The sequence below is a fragment of the Coffea arabica genome, chromosome 6e (genome assembly GCF_036785885.1).
Source record: "Coffea arabica cultivar ET-39 chromosome 6e, Coffea Arabica ET-39 HiFi, whole genome shotgun sequence".
Taxonomy (NCBI): Eukaryota; Viridiplantae; Streptophyta; class Magnoliopsida; order Gentianales; family Rubiaceae; genus Coffea; species Coffea arabica.
The window spans coordinates 1,600,258-1,619,130 of record NC_092321.1 but is presented as its reverse complement, the minus strand read 5'-3'; the positions used below and the strand labels follow the sequence as shown (position 1 = coordinate 1,619,130).

Below are 18,873 nucleotides of genomic sequence, written 5' to 3'. Positions count from 1 at the left end.
CAATGCTAGATTGGTGGGTGTGTTCAAGGGTTTTTTAGATGCACTCTTTACATATAATCTTTACTCTTAAGGAAGTTGCAGAGGCCCCGTCCCGGGCCTATACACGTGGCAGTCCAGGAAGGCCTGAGTTGGGTTTAGACCCCGGGCCCATCTGAACCGTCTCGAAGCCCTCCGCCGCTAGGGCTCCAAGGGGCTCCAGAGAACAATCCCGTATAGGTCGGGATTGATCCCCCTCAATGCGGGATTGAGATTATTCCGGGCAGGTCCCGAAACGTACGAGGTCGGACTCCCAAGCAGGTATAAATGGTAACACACACCAACTGCACAAGGTACGCTCACTATACGCCAATTACTCCCGACTATGTTACTTCCCGTGAATCTCACTCACCGGAAAACTAACTTGACCGTCGGAGTGCCCTCGGGGACGACCTCGGGGCTCCCCTATCAGATCATTCTCTTGTTTGCTTTGCAGGCTTGGGACGCGCTCTCCTCATCAGCACGCCGAGCTCATCAGGTCAGATCGGTCCGGGGAAGCTCAGCGCTTCTTCAGAAGAGAAAAAGGAAAAAAAAAAAAAAGTAAGTTGATGAAAAAATAAAGCTAAAATTTATTATTACGAGAAAATAAAATACTTAAAAGTCATTGAAATAAAAAAATTATATTTTGCCATGTAACAAAAAGATAAAGTATTCATTTGATAGAAGATTATAATAACCAATTCAACGACTTAGCAGCGAGTATATATATATTTAATATATTCTTGGTCCGTGGAAGACAGACGGTCAAAACCTTTTTCCACGGGATCTCCAGAAGAAGAAAGTTTAACAGCAGCAACATTGCGTGGTTAGGAAAACGACAACGTCCAGAAGCCAAAACTTCTTGCGCTAATCAAGGCGACATGTTCCCTCGGTTTCACGCACTGCTAGTGCTCCCCACAATCGCTCTTTTGTCTTTACTTTTTCTTTTTCTTCGTTTTACTTACTGCCTTTAATAATCGACGTCGTAGCAGGTGCTATTAACCGGTTTACACGACTGGCCCGATGGTTGCCCCGGGGACCTGGCTAATTAAGTAGATGAATTTGGGTTTAACTAAAAGCTAACCATATATATTATATAGCCGGGACTTGAAGATAACCTTTTTATTTAAACATTTCCACCCAAGAAATTTGTATCTTCAGAATTATACAGTCGAGGATGAGAATTGGAAAAGATTCTCATGTTTAACCGTTGTTTTTTTTTCTCCTTTTCATCAATTACCGCACACATTATTATTACATCGACATATGGAAAGTTGAAGAATTATTCCGAAATGATTGTTGCAACTATTTAAGGCGAATCACCCGGCTTGTTTTGGAGAATGACGGTACCTCTCGACCGCAACTTAAATTTTAATCTTCTTGTTACAAAATTCACCGTTTGATTAAGGGGGTAAAAGAAAAAAAATGAAGGGGAAAAAAGAAAAGAAAAAGGGTGCAAGTTAGAAAATCGCGCAGATGGGATCCTCTATGTCACTGTTCGGTATGAAATTCAGTGTCAATTTCATTTATCATGTGATGGTAGAAGAAATTTAAATAAATAATACATGATAAATTAAATAAACATGATATTTAATATAAATATTAAAATAATACTGAATTACCACTAAAAAAGTGACACTGAGAATCTCGAGTGAAAATCGCGTGCCTCACCAATTGAAAGTTCGCTCCTCAAAAGTAATTTACTACTACTGCTGCAACATGCTAACACCTTAATTAATGTAGATGGGGTGACTGCGGCAATTCCTCAACCAAAGAGAGCAAAGAAAAGAAAAGCTGTAACGACGTGGCCACATGTGTTGAGATAAGTAAAGTATGGAGGTTGACTAAGCCAAAAATTGCGGCTGCCGGCGCCGGCGGATGCCGCTGTATCAGACACAACGGCGCTGTTATATGAGTACTTTTCAAATAATATCAGCCTACTTATATAGTTCTTTGAGTACGTATGCCGTTAGCACCAAAAAAAAAAAAAAAGTGAGCCGTGATTTTTCTGTGTTAGCGTTCGCTTTTGTGACCAGTGGATGCAGTAGTATCTTGGCTTTTATTTTGAACAAAAAAGACAAAAGTCGAAGAGAAGAAGATGGAAGTAAAATTAGTTTAGTAATTATTTTCTGGTTTCTCGTTTCTTTTTCATCTTATAGGCAGCCAAGAACTGAAAAGAGCAAACGGAGAAGAGAAAGAAGCAGCGCCCCACCCCCCCGCCCCGGCGCGGGGGGGAATAATTCTCCGGGACAATCCGATCGTAGCCCCGGATTCCTGCAAAATCCAGCCATGTGATGATGGGTCCCCAGCTTAACATGATGAGAATGCTCTGTCCTCCTGTGACGGTTAATTCTTCATAATTTACACCCATAAACGTACTTAAATTGCATAACCATTTTATATGGTCAAGTCACAAGTGCTTCGCATCCGTCCATTTGTTGCTTGTTAGAATTGAGAAATTGCACCACCCACCCCAACCTCAACCTAATCCTTTTTTTTTTTTTTTTTTTTTTTGCGATGAGATAAACTAAAAACTTAAAAGTAAAAAAGTAAAGCAGGAAAACCAAGAACACATTTAACTTTAATTAAACTAACCTACAGTTGATTAATTGTTAAGGACCAACTAAATCCGGGCGTACTGTCTTGTTTTTCTTCTCATCCAACCAAATCAGGCACTTGGTTGGATATGTAATGTACTACTGCATCCGGCAGCAGGTGGCACATCCATCGTTTAGAAACAATGAAATATCATCGTTCTGGGGGCGGGGCAAGAATGGATGATCATGATACCTAAGCAAATGGTATAAATATCTGGGCGGTCCTACATGCCTTGGACATCGATGATGTACGCATAGAACTTAAGAAAGCATAATGCAGAGAATTAATGGAATCCAACTGTAACATAATATTCAGCTTAATAACTACTCCTAGACCCGGTGCCAGCGGACAGCAGGAAGAATATAGATATATATATATATATATATAAAGGTGCATGGGTCGAGACCCACATCCAACTGCCAGCCATGAAAATGATGAAATGAAAAAGCTTCTTCTAAGTATATAGCAGACCACTACTACGGAGATGAGAACCAGTTTGTGTTGCAAGCAAGCAAGCGCCGGGGTCACTCCAAAAAACAAAAGCAGATCAGTAAGTAATATTGGCAGTGCATAAATGACTTTGGATCGCTTTTTTTTTTCCCCTTAATCTGTTTAAAAGCCCCACTAATACCTGGAATCCACTGTGGCCTCAATTATTAAGAAAAGGAAAGAAAAGAAAAGAGAGAAACAGAGACCTTTTTCTAAAAAAAAAAAAAAAAAAAAAAATCATTACGCGAGTCACGTTACCACAAGTCATCTAACTTTAACACTAGTTTTAGATTTTTGTTTGCCTTTTCGCTAATTGCACTTCGACCCCACTAACAATCATGGTTGTTGATTTGTTATCGTCCAGACTACTTATTGCACTTACAATTCCAAAGCAATTAGGTAGATAGAATCCTTTGGCCTTGTTCATGTCTGCTTAGGATTCCCATTTGCACACGCCAACGCTGGGATTAATAAGAAATCACGGTACAAATTTGCATGTCATAATGGAACACTTGCTCTAAACCTCGAAGCCAATTTCGCGACACGAAACACACAATTATTAGATGATATCTGGTCGATCGATCTTATTGCTTTTTTTTAAAAAAAAGAAAAAAGAAGGTGTCTGCTTCTTAACCATAACACAGGTAGATGGTGTAAAAATGATAGAACGGAGTATCCAGCAATCCTTTCCACATGCTTCCCTGTTGATACGATGATTATGACTCTACACTACGTAGATTTTCCATGAGAAATACCAACTGCATGCTTTTCGTTACTGCAGGGCTTATGTCAACTTGGCCTGTTTCCATATACGGCCAGCCATCACAACCCTGAAAAAGATTTTGTTTGCCATCACATTTTTTTTTTCTTTTGTTCGAAGAACAAAATGTTCTGAGGGGTTAGATGGAAATAAGTGTAAATAAATTTAACATACTGCAAGACAAGTCTGTGAGCCAAAGGACATTGATTTAAAATCTTAAAACCAACAAATGAAGTAACGAATAACGAACTCATTATTGTATGTTAGGACCCAAAAAAAACAAAAGAAAGAAAATTGTTTGTAATGGCAAATCAGTACTCAATCAATTGTTATTTCGCACTAGCACAGACATATTCTTTTCTACTTTCGACGGTTGATATGTCCATTATTTCTGAACACATTTTTCAATCACCTATGTAACTCACATATATCAAATCGCTACAGTAATTTTTTTTACAAAAAGTTCAGAAAAATGCAATCCAAACAAAATGTATAGTAATTACATTAAAGAGTCTGAGAAACATAGTAAGAATTTAAAAGAACTAGTTTTAGCATTGGAACTTTTCAATAGAAGGAAATTGTAGTTGACTTGTATTATAAAGGATCAGGAATTGATTTGAGGTAGTTTTCTGTGTCAGTGGCGTTTGAGTATGAGATAAGCATGTGTAGTGAGTGGATTATGAGATTAAATTTAGAATTATATAAAAGAAAAAGTGACGTCGAATCGTTTTATACCAAACAATTGTTTAGATCAGCTGCTTTAGTATTGAAGAGATATTTTTAATTGAGAAAAATTTGCATGTGGGCTGTTTTAACTGTTGTTAACGGTTAAGCACTTGAAGACCTTTGCTTCGGGAATAAATAAAAAAGAATCATTATTATTATTAGGACGTCGAGCACGATAGAAGACTACTTGGAATTTGGAGGACCCGGTTGGAATCATTGCACTTGAAGATGATTGCTATGGAGAAGCCACAATCAATACATTACAGTATATATTTATCGAAGTTCACAGACATGTATAGAGGACCCGTACGTAATATAGATGAAGCTTGGAGGTAAGTCGTAATCCAGAAAGAAACTTTTGCCGTCGAATCTAAATCGTCAATAGAGAATAGAGATTTTAATCCAGAAGTGAAGATAACGTTGGTGTGCCAATGGACTGACCGTCTTTCGGCGCCAAAAATGTTTGGAAGATTTGTTGCGGAAGTGCGAAGCAAGCCACTTGTAGTAAAGCAAGTTTGGTGCTTTTGATCCAAAATTTGAAACAGCGAATGCAGGGATGAAAAGCACTTCCAGTCGAATGAAAAGTAGAATGAACTGGCAAGTTAATTTCTGGGAACGCATAACGAAGTTTTATAGGGTTTCTTGGGCTTTTGGCCTTCTTAACATCACAAATGGGATTTTGTTTATTGAATCCATTTTGATGTAAATTGATTCACATCTTCTGTTAATAGATGGTAAGGAGAAACATGAGCCCAAGTTGAGGAGATCCTCAACAGTAAATATGTGTAATTGTACCAAGCAATTCATGGTTAAAATCTTCTTAACAGATTGTTGTATGGTAGAGCTTGTTCTTAAAGAAATGTTTGAAATTTTGATAGAGCTCTTGAATAAACACTTCCACACTCGAGTTTTTGTGTCAATATTTATGGGTGTGTTTGATACCCTAGTTTATTGGGTCTTTTTATTATATATAAGTTTTTTAACGACTTTATCTGTAGTAGATATGGATTTATAAAATGTGTAATTTAACTCCATTTTCCTTTTTCCCCTATTTCAGCAGTCCTCGATGAAACGGACTTTTTTTTTTTCTTTCAAATAAACTCAAAAGATAGAAACTATTGAAATTAGGATTCGAAATAGGGATAACTTCATAAACCTCCCTTCAGGTTCTGACAATTTCACTGGTTCTCTTCAGATTTAAGATATTACACTTACCTTCTTGACATAGTAAAATACCTATAATGCCCGCCACTTAGTAGACAATTTTAAATTTAAGGCAATAAATTTACAGAACCTAAAAAATATATATTTTTCTGTCTCTTGTCTATTTTCTAATTAATATAACCTATTTTTATTATCTTCAATTTTGTAGATTTTAGTAAATTGGAATTACAAAATCTACAAAGGGAGTAAATTATGCATCAAACTATAAGAAAATAAAAAGACCCGCAGTGATAGAGAAATAGATAATGAAATTGATGATTGAAATAGGAAGAAAAACTAATGATGTGAAATTTAACATATTTTGTTTGTTGTTAAGAAAATTTTTTATAAAATGTCAATAATTACATAATGATTTCTTTCATTGGATTAGAAATTTTTTGTTATGATTTTATTGTGGAGGTAGAATTTATTCTTTATTTTTGAGATATTAATATTTTTAAGGCCATATGAGAGTTATAATGGTGGTTCTATGTCAAATTAACTTATATTGAAAAGGTATTTGAGCATTGATATTTAATTTGGAGGTATAAAATTGGTTGTCAATGGGATTTTGTGTGTGTGTGTGTTTTTTTTTTATCGTGGCGAGTATTTGATACTATATATATAATTTGGGATCTTTAGATGGCTATTTGATTTTAGAACTTATGCTTTGATGGTTATTAGAGATTTGGCTTGTTGATTTATGTAAAGTGTGGAAGAAAATGAGTGAGGATACTATATTTTTGTTTTTTAGTTTTGTACACAAGGGCAGTTTACATTTTTGAAAGAAAATCTTTAGGCCTACATTTTTTACTAAATAGTAAAAGTAGGGGAGATATATGTAATTTTTAAACCTTGAAGAGAGCTCTTTGTAATTGTGAGAAACCTCAGGGGAGGTTTGTGAAATTATCCCTTCGAACTAATAAGAAAAGGTGTTGCAGATCCAGTTTCCAAGTGTTGTATTTGACGCAGGCGATCACGTCCCAATCGGCGATCGCCTTCTGCATTCCATTTATTGATTACTGCTTGCTTACGCGCCAGACAGACGTGGTTTAGACTTCAAGGCTTGAAACCCCTCTCAGTACCGCGAGAAAAGGGGCGAAATGAGCGCCGTCTAACGCCGGCAGCGCTCCCAACTAGTTACGGTGAAAACGACCTTGGAATAAATAGCAAAGTGGATTTAGCAGTGGAAAATGACGGCCGCTAAGTAGACGAAAGGGGGGTTTGACGCAGTGCGGAACGTGCAATGGCCGGAGCTGCACTGTTACACTGTCCATCAGGCTAGACAAAAACCGTCTAGACCTGCCTTTAGGAAAACCAAAAAAATAAAAACGTTTAGACCCTACCAAATTGCACCTTTCTTTATTTTTGTGGTTTTCTTTGTAAAAAAAAAAAAAAAAAAAAGAGAGTCTCTCGCAACTTTCGATTTCTCTGGTGTTATATGTTAAAAAATCTTTTATTTACGTCTCTTATTTTACCTTGTGAAAAAGGTCACAAAAATATATATCCTAGTTATAGTTCTTACTTGATAATTGATTAAAGATATTGTTCTTGATATATATATATTGAGGTTTACTCTATTGCTTCATTATAAGTTGAGGATGATTCGATTCTTACTCCTCCATCAGGCCGGCTATTCTTAATTTTTACTCCATGCCGGAGAACTGGAAAAGGTTTGTCATTCAATAGCACTGCAAAAGTGAACAAGAAATGACTCCATTATGTGTAAGGTGGAGACACAAATAGGGTTAAGATTTGAAGGAGAATGCATGGGGAAAAAAAATGGAATTATTGTATGATAAAGAGAATATGACTGGGTAAGATTATTTGATTGATCTCTGAATAATAGGCAAGAACTTTTTTTCGAAAAAATCTAAAACATGATATGTAAGTTGGTCTACGGCAATTTTGTTGTCTAATAAATTGGTTGCTTTCATCTTCTTCAAAAGAAAAAGGAAGAATCGTTACTTTCCCCTTTCAGTTGTGTGTTCCGTTTTCTTCTTTCCGGGTTGTTTTAATATTTCTAATTTGACAACATTAGTATAACTATATGAGAATATTTTTTGTGAAAACAAAAAGACGGTTTTATAGAATAATAAATCCTTTAACAACAAAAAGCTAAAGTAAAAAAAATAATTCAAAACTATCTTCTTTTTTTTTTTAGAGGAAAACTGACATTTTCCTTTAAAGGAGAAGAAAAAGAAAACCTTTCATAACGACTAATTGTTCCTGGGTAAAAACCAGCCAGATGGTCCGATTCCATTTTGTCTGTTCAAATTTTGGATTATTTAGTTGGAAAACTCTTGCAGATAAAATATTTGTTCAAACATTCTCTTCTTCTGTAAATTGAGGAATGTACTTTGGAATTTTTATATTATCTGACAGTGTACGAGGAACGAGTGAAGACAATTTACCCAATTAAAGCCGTATATATAATACGCGCAGCTTTTTTTTCATTTTTTTCTGGAGTGCACACCATGTTACGATGAGAGGGAATCTGATTTGGGCATCGCAATAATAATAATGATCGGCATTTTAAATAATTCAAATTATTGCAATTTAAGGTCAAAAAATACTTATTTTACAATTTAATAATGAATTTAATCTTAAAGTATAATACCTCAAAGAGACGGAAGAATCTCCTAACCTTATGACCTCTCTTGACCAAAGCCCAAAGCTTTTTGGCAACAGTTTTACTAACCCTAAATCCCGTGAGAACCCCAAATGTCGATATCTTTTGAGGTCTCACAGGGAACTAATAAACCCATCCCAAACCCCCCAGAACTCCGATGTGGGACAAAGCCTCCACAACCTTATGACCTTCTATTCTTCTTCTTCAATATATGAAAAGACAGGTAGGTCAACTCGGTTGGTAAAATCAAGTTACTTTCTCCGCAAAAAGTTATATATAATTATGTGTTCCACTCTCGCTAGTAATGGTTAAAACTTTTTGTTGGTGGGTATAACGCCCTGACATGCTAACCTTCTATGAACTAACCAATGGGTATTTATAAGAATTGCCAGCACTTCATGGTATAATGCACTAACCTACTAACCTATGGCTTCGGCATATAATGTCCTAACATGCTAACTTGTCATAAGCAATCTATAGTCCAAAGCATAGTTGTCAAAATCGCGATCCAGATCGTCCGGATAATCAAAATCGATCCGGATCGCATTCAGAGTTGCAAATCATATTAATCTCTGTAGAATCGCATAGAATTGTAGCAGAATCGTGTAGAATCGTAGGATCGGTATCATCATGTATTGATCCATGGTCATCGCCAGAGTCAAACGCATTCATATTTTTTAACACCAAGAAAAGAAAAAAAAAAAAGGATAGGAAGAAGACGAGAAAAGGCAATTGATTGAGCAAAACTGAGAAAGCAGTGAGTCATGTGCCCCCAACGCCAAGTACGGTAGTCAGTCGGGGTCAGAAAAGCACAAAGTTGCTGTACGCAACTTTAAACCGCGGGATTGCCAATTCCACCTCTCTCTGCCAAAACCAAATTCACATTTTACTTTAGGGAAATTTGTCAAATTGGTTCCTAACATTTACCAAAAACACTTTTTTAGTCCATAATATATAAAATCAGCCAAAATTGTCCTTTACATTTAAATTGTGATCCAATTTGGTCATAATGCTCGTTTTTGCTCCTTTCTCCGGCTAAAAATAGCACGCCCCTCTCACGTGGTCATATTTTCAAGGGCAAAATTGGAAAACAAAAGCTTTCTTCTTCTTTCTTCTTTTCCCCTGTTTCTTCTTCTTCATCGCGACCGAGAGCCCTCATTACCGCTGCCGCATCCTCCGCCCCTTCAACATCGCTTGTCCACCGCCTCTCTCCACTGCCGCGCGATCTCTGCTCTGCTGCCCTGCGCACTGCCCGTGTGATCCTTCCACCAGCTCACCCGCGACCCCAGCGCACGCCGCCAGCTGCTCAACGCGCCGCCACTGCGCGGCTCTATTTCATCCTCCGCCTGCCCCAACGCCGCAGCCCGCATCCACGAGAAGCAGCCGCCGCCACTGCGCGGCTCTATTTCATCCTCCGCCTGCCCCGACGCCGCAGCCCGCATCCATGAGAAGCAGCCGCCGCCGCTGCTCGACGCCACTGGCGCGCGTCGCGTACCTCACCTCACCTCACTTCACTCCCTCTTCTCTCTCCTCGCGCCTCCACCAGCGACACGCGACACCTCTTCTGATCACCTCCAAATATGCTTCTGTTCAGGTGAACTTAGTCACCGTTGTGGTGAACCTGTCCTTAGAGAGTCGAAGCAAGATAAAAATTGTGAGGTCAGGGATCGTCCCCAGTGGATCTGGGATTTGTGTTTTCCAATTTTGCCCTTGAAAATATGACCACGTGAGAGGGGCGTGCTATTTTTAGCCGGAGAAAGGAGGAAATACGAGTATTATGACCAAATTGGATCACAATTTAAATGTGAAGGACAATTTTGGCTGATTTTATATGTTAGGGACTAAAAAAGTGTTTTTGGTAAATATTAGGGATCAATTTGGCAAATTTCCCTTTACTTTATTTTCTTTTTTGGTTTTGGATTAAATACAACTTGTAGGATGAGGCAACAATCCTCCTCCACCTCAAAGTAGTACAGCCTTTGCTAGGGCCCTATATACATTCATACATACATATATATACATATATATATATAGCCCTTACGGCTTTTGATAGCAAAAAAAGAAAAGCAAGAATAATAGATTCTCTTTTGTACTAACTATCCAAATCACCTCAATTTAATTTTATTGAATATTGTAGTAATTTAGAAAAATATTTCTAAATTCCTACAAAAATTGGTTACTTACTCAACCGGTATCCAATATTACTTTTTTTTTTCAATTTGTCCATGTAAATTTTTTTTTTATCTAAGGAAAGAGAAATGAATTTGATAGATGGTTTTCTTCAAGTACGTGACAATATACTAGTTTAAAATTAGAAAAGAATTTTATTTCAATGGAGAAAAATCCCCTAAAGGCAATGTAGGAATATCAACAGGAATATTTTGCTTACATCAGTAAATAAACCTGGAGGGTATTTCCTGCAATCATCATAAACCTGAAGGAAGGTTTGTTAGATTTTTTCTTTTTTATAAATACATATTCTAATAAATATTTTATTTCATATACATCAAATTGTTACAGTAATTTTTTTAACAAAAATCCTAAAAAATAGCAGGCTCTTGGGAAGAGAGAGCTCTAATGTACTATTATCATGTGAAAACTCGTACTTTAATCCTACTTATTAACGAGTGGGTTTGGACTGGTCAAAACAAATGGATTATACATGATTGATATCTCCAACGTTGTGGAAACTCGTATTGGAATCCTACTATCAGCAATATGCAAAATTATGTTGCCAATTATGATATTAGCAATTTGTAAGACTTGTAAGTCCTTGCCGGTGCTATATCCAATTTTAACTTTGGGACGTCTTAACCTCCCTTCTCTCTAAACATTTATGTATAAAAGAGAAAAGTAATTGAAATTTGAGTTGAGTGATTTGTTTTATTTACTTATTAGAAGAAAACTTAAAATAACTTTTGAAAAAAATATGTTTTCATATCACCTTTCTATATTATCAATTATCATTTTATCTCATATGAATCACATATCATATGCGATAAAATGAAAAATTAATTAATAAATTACAATCCAAATAGATCTGGCTGGAATCACCTCCTTGTCTTTTTCCGCTCGGTATAACTTTTAGGTTAACAATATGTATTATTTGAAATGATATTTTTATTCGTATTACAATAATAATTTTTATCTTATCAGTCACGTTATAAAAAAATATTACAATATTTCTTTTAAATAATATTGAAAATAGTACTTTTATCCAATACTCTGATTAATCGCAATTACAATGCCTAAGCAAAAATGACAATAGTACTCATCTGAAGTCAATTCATGTTGATATTAGTGGATTTGACTTGAGAAGAAGAATTTGATAACTTCATCAAAATAACTACCGATACATCAAGAATTGAATCACGACAATGACACGCATTCCCAACTACCAAATGAACAAATACCAACAGATTACGTCGCACCATCTCGCCAAGTAATATAACACAATTTGGACTATTAATTCTTAGAAAATCGGCTCCATCCAAGTATTGGACGTACCAAAATACCTTGCAACGTACACATTTTCATTCTCCATATTTGGCCTTTGGGTCGGGCCCCATGATACAAAACCTGTAAAGACATTTTCGTCATTTCCACAAAATAAAGGAAAAGCAAGGGAATGGTGAATAAGACGCAAGACTGATGGCAAACATGTCAAACTACCAAAGGACGACGACTATACCCTGCACTCGACAGTAACAGCCACCACTGATAGCAGCGGTGAACTTTCATGACCCTACTCCTCCTACCCCATGTCCGTCCGATGATCTTTAATCCTTTTTCTTTTTGTTGATCCTTTGTTATTGTTTTGTTGCTTACATGCAAAGTATAATTGCCACGTACACTGGATGAGGACAATTGTCTGCTTACACACACGGGCACCGCCCGTTGACGAATCAGAATTGTGCAACCACGTTGTCATCGCCTTTCATTTTTCCAATGCTTCTTAAGCCTTAGTCTAACCTCTGATCAATTTGATTAAATAATCTACACATATATAAATATATTTGTTGCAATGATATCATTTTTATAATTTAATCTATCATATTTTATAAAAAAAAAACTTAAAAAAGCTACCTAAAGAGTTAGCGAAAATACAGATTCGACTAAATCAAAGGGATGTTCTAATATTTCTTTTGAATTTTTTCTCGTCATCAGTGAAATTATAACCTTCAATCTACAACCTAAAAAGAAATCCTCTTTGATGGTCACTAAACCCAAATTCGATGGTTATTAAGTAATCTATACATGGTTCTAGCACTTTTTAACTAATCATGAATGGCAATGAGGGGGCTTATTGTAGCTATCAAAGTTAAAGCCTTAATAACGATACATCTCGAGTCCAAGTGTCGCTATTCTTCCACCCTATATGTGAATTAGTTTTATAATGTGCTGAGTTGTAATTTCTTTCTTTTTTTTTTTTGAGCAAGTGAATTGTAATTTCACTACGCACCAGTTAGTTCATGAATTTTACTACTCTCATCGTTATAAGTTCCTTGTAATGTTGTCAATTGATAAAAAGAAAAATCTTTAATCAATAATCGGGCTAAAGAGAGATAACATTTATTTTCTGTACGTAAAATATACTTCAAACTACGCTGATTCCATGGAAAAAATTGGGGGTGACATTTTTAACTGGTAATTTTTTTTTTTTTCCAAAACAACAATAATTTAACTTTGCATTAGTTAAATAAATAAATTTTATATATACTGTCAATATATAAACTATTACGATTGGATGAATGACATATAAATAAATTTTAAATTTTAAATTTAAATTTTATATATGTATCATATATTTAACGGTGATAGTGTACGTACAAGATGAATCCTAGTTAAATTGGATCAAATTAGAGGCAATTTGAGTACACAATGACAAACCAAAATTTATCTTCTAAAAAGTGAATTAAAATTTTTTATTTTTACTTCTTAAATCCCATCCATATTTTCTACTAGATAAAAAAAAAGATAAAAAAAAATGTTTGGCAACGAAAGAATCGGAGCTCAGGACCACAAATTGGGAAACCAATTCCAGTCCGACGTCCCTACTCGATCTCACCCGCAGGGACTATGGTTGCTGAAGCACAAACCTCCGAGGACCCACACCAAGGCTCACATGCAAGGGGAGCAACATTGTGTCAGAGGAACGGACCCACCACGACTCCCCTGTGCAAACCCTAGACCCCACAATTCCCGCAACCCCCACCCCCACCCTCCTCCCCAATATCTCTATATCTTACCTGGCAACAACTCTGCATATACCCCTTTTCCCACAATTACCTAGCACTTGGTATACGAAAATACGATCGCTTTTACGCCCTTTTCCCTGCTCCGTTCTTCGTTTCTTTCTCTCGTCTAGGGTGTGCAAAATCGAAAAATTTCGATTTACCGACCGAATTCGAATTGAATTCGGAATTTTCGAAATCGATAAATCGAAAATCGGAATCGAATTCGAATTTTCCGAATTCATATATTTCGAATTTGATTCGAATTCGGTAATGGAGTTTTTCAAATCGGAATTCGAATTCCGATTTCGATTTCAAATTCGTTTTTAATATATAAATATATTTTTTATACATGTAATATAAAATTTATACTATATAATATAATATAAAATTTATATAATATAATATAATATAAAATTTATATATTATTATAAATTTTATATTATATAATAATATATAAATTTTTCCGAATTCGGTGAAATCGGTGAAATCGGAATTTACCGAATTCCGAATTGAATTCGGTACGAATTCGAATTCGGAATTGGTGAATTCGAAATCGAATTTGGTCGAATTACCAGATACCAAAATTTCGAAAAATTCCGAATTCAAACTTCCGAATTACCGAATTCGAATTCGATGCACACCCCTGCAGTCTCGTCCATGCCCCGGTTGTTGCCCAGTTGCCCATACCACTCTCGCCCTCTTTATCCTTTTTCTTTTGGTTAATCTTCTCTATTTCTATCTCTAGATTTTTTGGGCTGGGGCCCCTTCAGGACAGCGCCACTGAAGACAACCGCAAAGTCCTTACTCCTTAGTATCATTAAATCTTAAGAAACCCGCAAACACTCTTAGGGCAAGGCCTCACCCCAGCTCTAATCCCCTCTCCTCTCCAAAACCCTTTCTGGCTTCCACTGTTACAGCTTCCTTCCTCTCTTTCTCCGTTGTTATTTTTCTTTTATCCAGGAAAAGATGGCCAAGGACTCGGACTCGGACGATTGTGAGCACCGTTTGCTCCCTCAGTTCTTGACTGACGACGACGACGAACTCTTCGCTGACTTGAAGACCAGCAGCAAGAAGAATGATGCCAGAAACACCGCCAAGAGTTGCTTCGGGATGGATTCTTGGCATGAGTTCGGATATGGGCTTGGTCCCTTTGGGTCTCAATCGGGTCTAAGTTCACCCCTTGAAGGCTCAACCGAGACCGAAAGTGACGATGACGACTACGTTACTGGTCTAACGCAACGACTGGCTCATTCCACTTTCGAAGACTCTGCTTTAACCTACGAAACCAACAAACTGGTATCCAAATTGCTTCCACTTTTTCTTTTCCTTGCTCTCTTTTTTCTTGGCTTAAATTTCTTTCCCTTCGTTTTTTTAAAGTTTAACCCTGCTGTCTTAACAGGGATGGGGTCTGTCTAGTTCACCTCAGTCGACACTCTGCAGTGCTTTGTGTGGTGGATGCGGCTGCTATCACGGCTCCAGCCGTGGCAGCCCAAACTGTCCCTCGAAGGCAGCTTCGCCGCCGGGGATCAACAAAACCGACGCGGCCTGGGATCTGCTATTACATGCGGCTGCAGGGGAGGTTGCTCGCATGAGAGTGATGGAGGGAGCTGGTGGATTTTACCCCAACAAGAATGGTGGACTAGTTGGGCCTCCCACAAAGCGTAGCACCATCTCTGTACCTCAGAGAATCCCTAGCCCAAGTCTTGGTTTTCGGCCTGACCACCAGACCCATCTTTCTCATCAGCAGCATTTAAAAGTCGCCCAAGTAAGTTTGGGAAGTGGCATTATTCGGTTTTAGCTTTTATGTTTGTTTTACCCCCGCTTTTTTTTTTCCTAGTTCGTTTGGTGAAATTTTTTTTTTTTTTCCTTTTGGGGATGTAGTTTGAGCAGCTGAGGCAGCAACAGATGATGAGGCAGCAGCAGCAGCAGGAGGCGATGGGTGTATGGGGTCAGGCGAAGTTTCAGTTTAGCCAGACCCAACAAATGATGTTGAATAGTGGGAGGAGTGGAGGGAAGAAGCCTAATCTTTCAATGGCTGCTTGGCCTACTCTGGAACAACAATCCCAGCGCCCGGTGCAGCATCCCGGTTCGGGCATGAGGGCTGTATTTCTGGGAAACCCCAATATTAAAAGGGAATGTGCTGGAACTGGTGTTTTCTTGCCCAGAAGATTCGGAACCCCAGCCGTAAGCCGCAAGAAGTCAGGTATTTTTGTTTTCTACTCTACTGTTTGTTCTAGAACACCCCTTGTTTTGTGCCTGGTGAATGACCAATGTAATGATGACTTTTTTTTTTGGGGGGGGGGGAAAGGGTTTCAAATCGTATCCTTAGTAGTGGGCAGTGGAGGATGAGTCGGAAATTTTAGTAGTACTAAGCTATCTTTGGATAGTGTGGGACTTCTTTTTTTCTTTGCGTTTGGTTAATAATGGTCACATGGTATGTGTGTGTTGGTGGAAATTCTCATTCTAATGTAACTGTTCTGATCGACCCAGATCTGACCCCTTTTGTCTTCTCCCCTTTGTACTCTTCTGATTTATTCACTCCATTTTTTTTGTGGGTCGGGGGTTCGTTTGGATGTGCGTTTCGAATCGAGTTCAATAATAATAATAATATTTCTTTTTTTCATTATAAAGTGATAGTATATGCAACTATGCATGACGTTTTATTGGTTAAAAAAAAAAATTGCAGGATGTTCGACGGTTTTACTGCCGGACAGAGTGGTCCAAACCTTGAATTTGAATTTGAATTTGAACAAGGAGGGTGTGGATGTTCCGGCTCAGCCCGCATATAATGCGGGTCGGGCCTCTGATTACGGTACTGGCCTGCTGCCCTATTTGTTTGTTTGTTTGTTTTTTTTTTTAATCTCTAATTTGTTAAAGAGTTGTGTTGCATCCTCTGGTGGCTTGGGTTTGCTTTTGAACATTAGTTGGTGTGTGTTATTTGGGCTGATGAAGTCTGTATATTTTTGTGGGTTTTTTTTTCCTGCAGATGCGGGAGCTTTGAGATATAGAAATAGTAGCAGCAGTAGTAGTGTGGGGGGGATGGGTCATCAACAACAGAGGGGCGGATTGAGACAGCAGGCGGCAGTGATGAACCAAGTCCCAGAGCTCAGACTTCCTCAGGAGTGGTCTTACTGATAGGAATTTCAGAACCATTGCAATTCATGGCATTTTTATGGGAAAAACGGGGATATGTTTTGTTTTGTTTTGTTAGTTGTTAGTGTGGGATGGGATAGGGGGGTGATTTTAGGATAGGAGAGGAAAATACTTTGAAAGAAAGGAGAAAAAAGATGAAGGTGATGATTATTTATGATATACTACTTACTACTATTATTTTGGGGGGGGGGGGGGTGGGTCATAGTTTGATTTAGTGGTTAATGAAGGAGGAGGTTGGTGAGTAGGATTAGGAGAGAGGAATGAATAAAAAGTAGTGTCGAGTGAGTGTGAGATGGAAAGGAGAAGAATGCCGCAGCTTTTTTGTTCATGTTGGCCTGCTGCTCTCCAGCTCGAGGTACCCAGAAAAGCGGTGGATGACAGTGTGAGATGGTCTTTTCGTTCTTCCGTTGGAGTTGGAGTGAATGAATGATGCTCCTCTTCTCTTCTCTTCTTCTTCTGCTTCTAAATACTAGTAATAAATAAAAAAAAAGTCGGTTTGGTAGTTGTTTGCAAATTCAAGTCCAAAAGTAGTAGTAGCAGTAGGGCACATCATATCATTGAACGCGTTTTGGTTGGTTACAGCGAGCGGCTGATGGCTTTTACAAATTTCCCTCAATGGTTGAGTTGATATAGGTGTGGCATGGCATCTTTATATTTATTGTTGGTGGATGACTCTGAGAAACTCTCTTTGTTCAGATTTAATTCCACACCCCCAGTACTGGGGTGGTGATTGATGTTCACTCCCGGTACTTTCTTTTTATATAGTAGTATATTCAATAGAATTGCGACTTCTGGCGATCGTCTCTTCTTGTTCTCGTCTCTCAAGTACTACTCTATTTTTCTTCTCCCGGTAGCCGATATATATTATTAATATTTGGTCCTAAAGCAAAACATTTGTTCAATACTAGAGCGAGCATAACCGCTGCGGACAAACTTGTGAAGTCAGGCCTTTCTTCTGGTGTATTTTCAATCTTCTTATTCGACTTGCGAATGTGCAAATACGGTAGTCAAGTTACGAAAGGCAAAGAAGAGAAAAGAAAGGTTGCTATTTTCTAGAGTTGGTTTGGATTGTTATTTTCTAAGGTTTTTATAGCAAAATGTATTGTATGTATGTAAATTTTAAAAAAAATTAAATTTTTTTTTTTGAAGAAAAATGACAATTCAGAAAATTTGAAACCCTGAAAGAGGGACGTTGCATCTTCTGCTTAAGTGGAAATAATTGTGTGGTTGGGAACCTGCTTGCTGTCGAGTCAGAAATATATGTATATATCTGTTGGGTGATTCAAAATTGGCCAAACGCATCCAGAGCAGAGCAGAGTGTTGTCAAGTGGTTGTGTAGGACCACAAAGGGTGTGATCCGGAGGAGAGTGTTGGCTAATCCTGAAAAATTGCAATCAAACAAGCCCAGAGGTTTTCTGGTTTGAATTCCAAACTTTGCTAAGAGGAAGGTGAAAGAAGGGCGTTTTTGAGTAAAAATCTCATGATACCTGACTGACCAACCAATCAGGCACTGAACTTGGGAGGACATATAGATATCATCGTTACTTATTAGACATTAATCCCGTGTTGATGATATCTTAATTGGAAGTTTTGTCGAACAGTGCAGCGGAAGCATGCATTTAGGTGCCGACTCTTCAATCAAACTCTTCCCAACCTTTCTTGTTCCTTAACCTGGTTGTAAGTATCCGGTTGTATTCGTCCGGAAGCGCCAGTTGAGTTATATTAAACCAACACGTACACTACTGCTGCTACTACAAGAAGCCTTGTTTGGATTGCCGGTTTCCGTCGAAAAATTACGTCGTTTTCCGTTATCACATTTCCCTATTACCTTTTTCCCTCACATACATCAAATCGCTACAGTAATTTTTTCATGAAAAATCACGGAAAATGCAATCCAAACACAAAAACTTGCTTGAAGTTGTTTTTGGGTAGATGAATGTATACATTGGTTCCCGCTGAGTCTGACCAGCATTCATTCATTTGGCATTTAATGAATTATTATTGTTGGGTGTTGGGTCGGCCGGAACTGGGACGCCAGTAATATGCAACTAAAATGCTCC

At 37.7% G+C, this 18,873-nt stretch overlaps 1 protein-coding gene across 1 annotated transcript; it reads left to right on the top strand.

The window, feature by feature from the left end:
- Positions 1-14,480: 14,480 nt before the first annotated feature.
- On the top strand, positions 14,481-16,922 carry LOC113696218 (uncharacterized). Its single transcript, XM_027215611.2, has 5 exons — positions 14,481-14,956; positions 15,060-15,425; positions 15,542-15,863; positions 16,347-16,472; positions 16,647-16,922. The coding sequence occupies exons 1-5, from the start codon at positions 14,627-14,629 to the stop codon at positions 16,793-16,795; spliced, it is 1,293 nt and encodes a 430-aa protein (XP_027071412.1). The 5' UTR covers positions 14,481-14,626; the 3' UTR covers positions 16,796-16,922.
- The last annotated feature ends 1,951 nt before the right edge of the window (positions 16,923-18,873 follow it).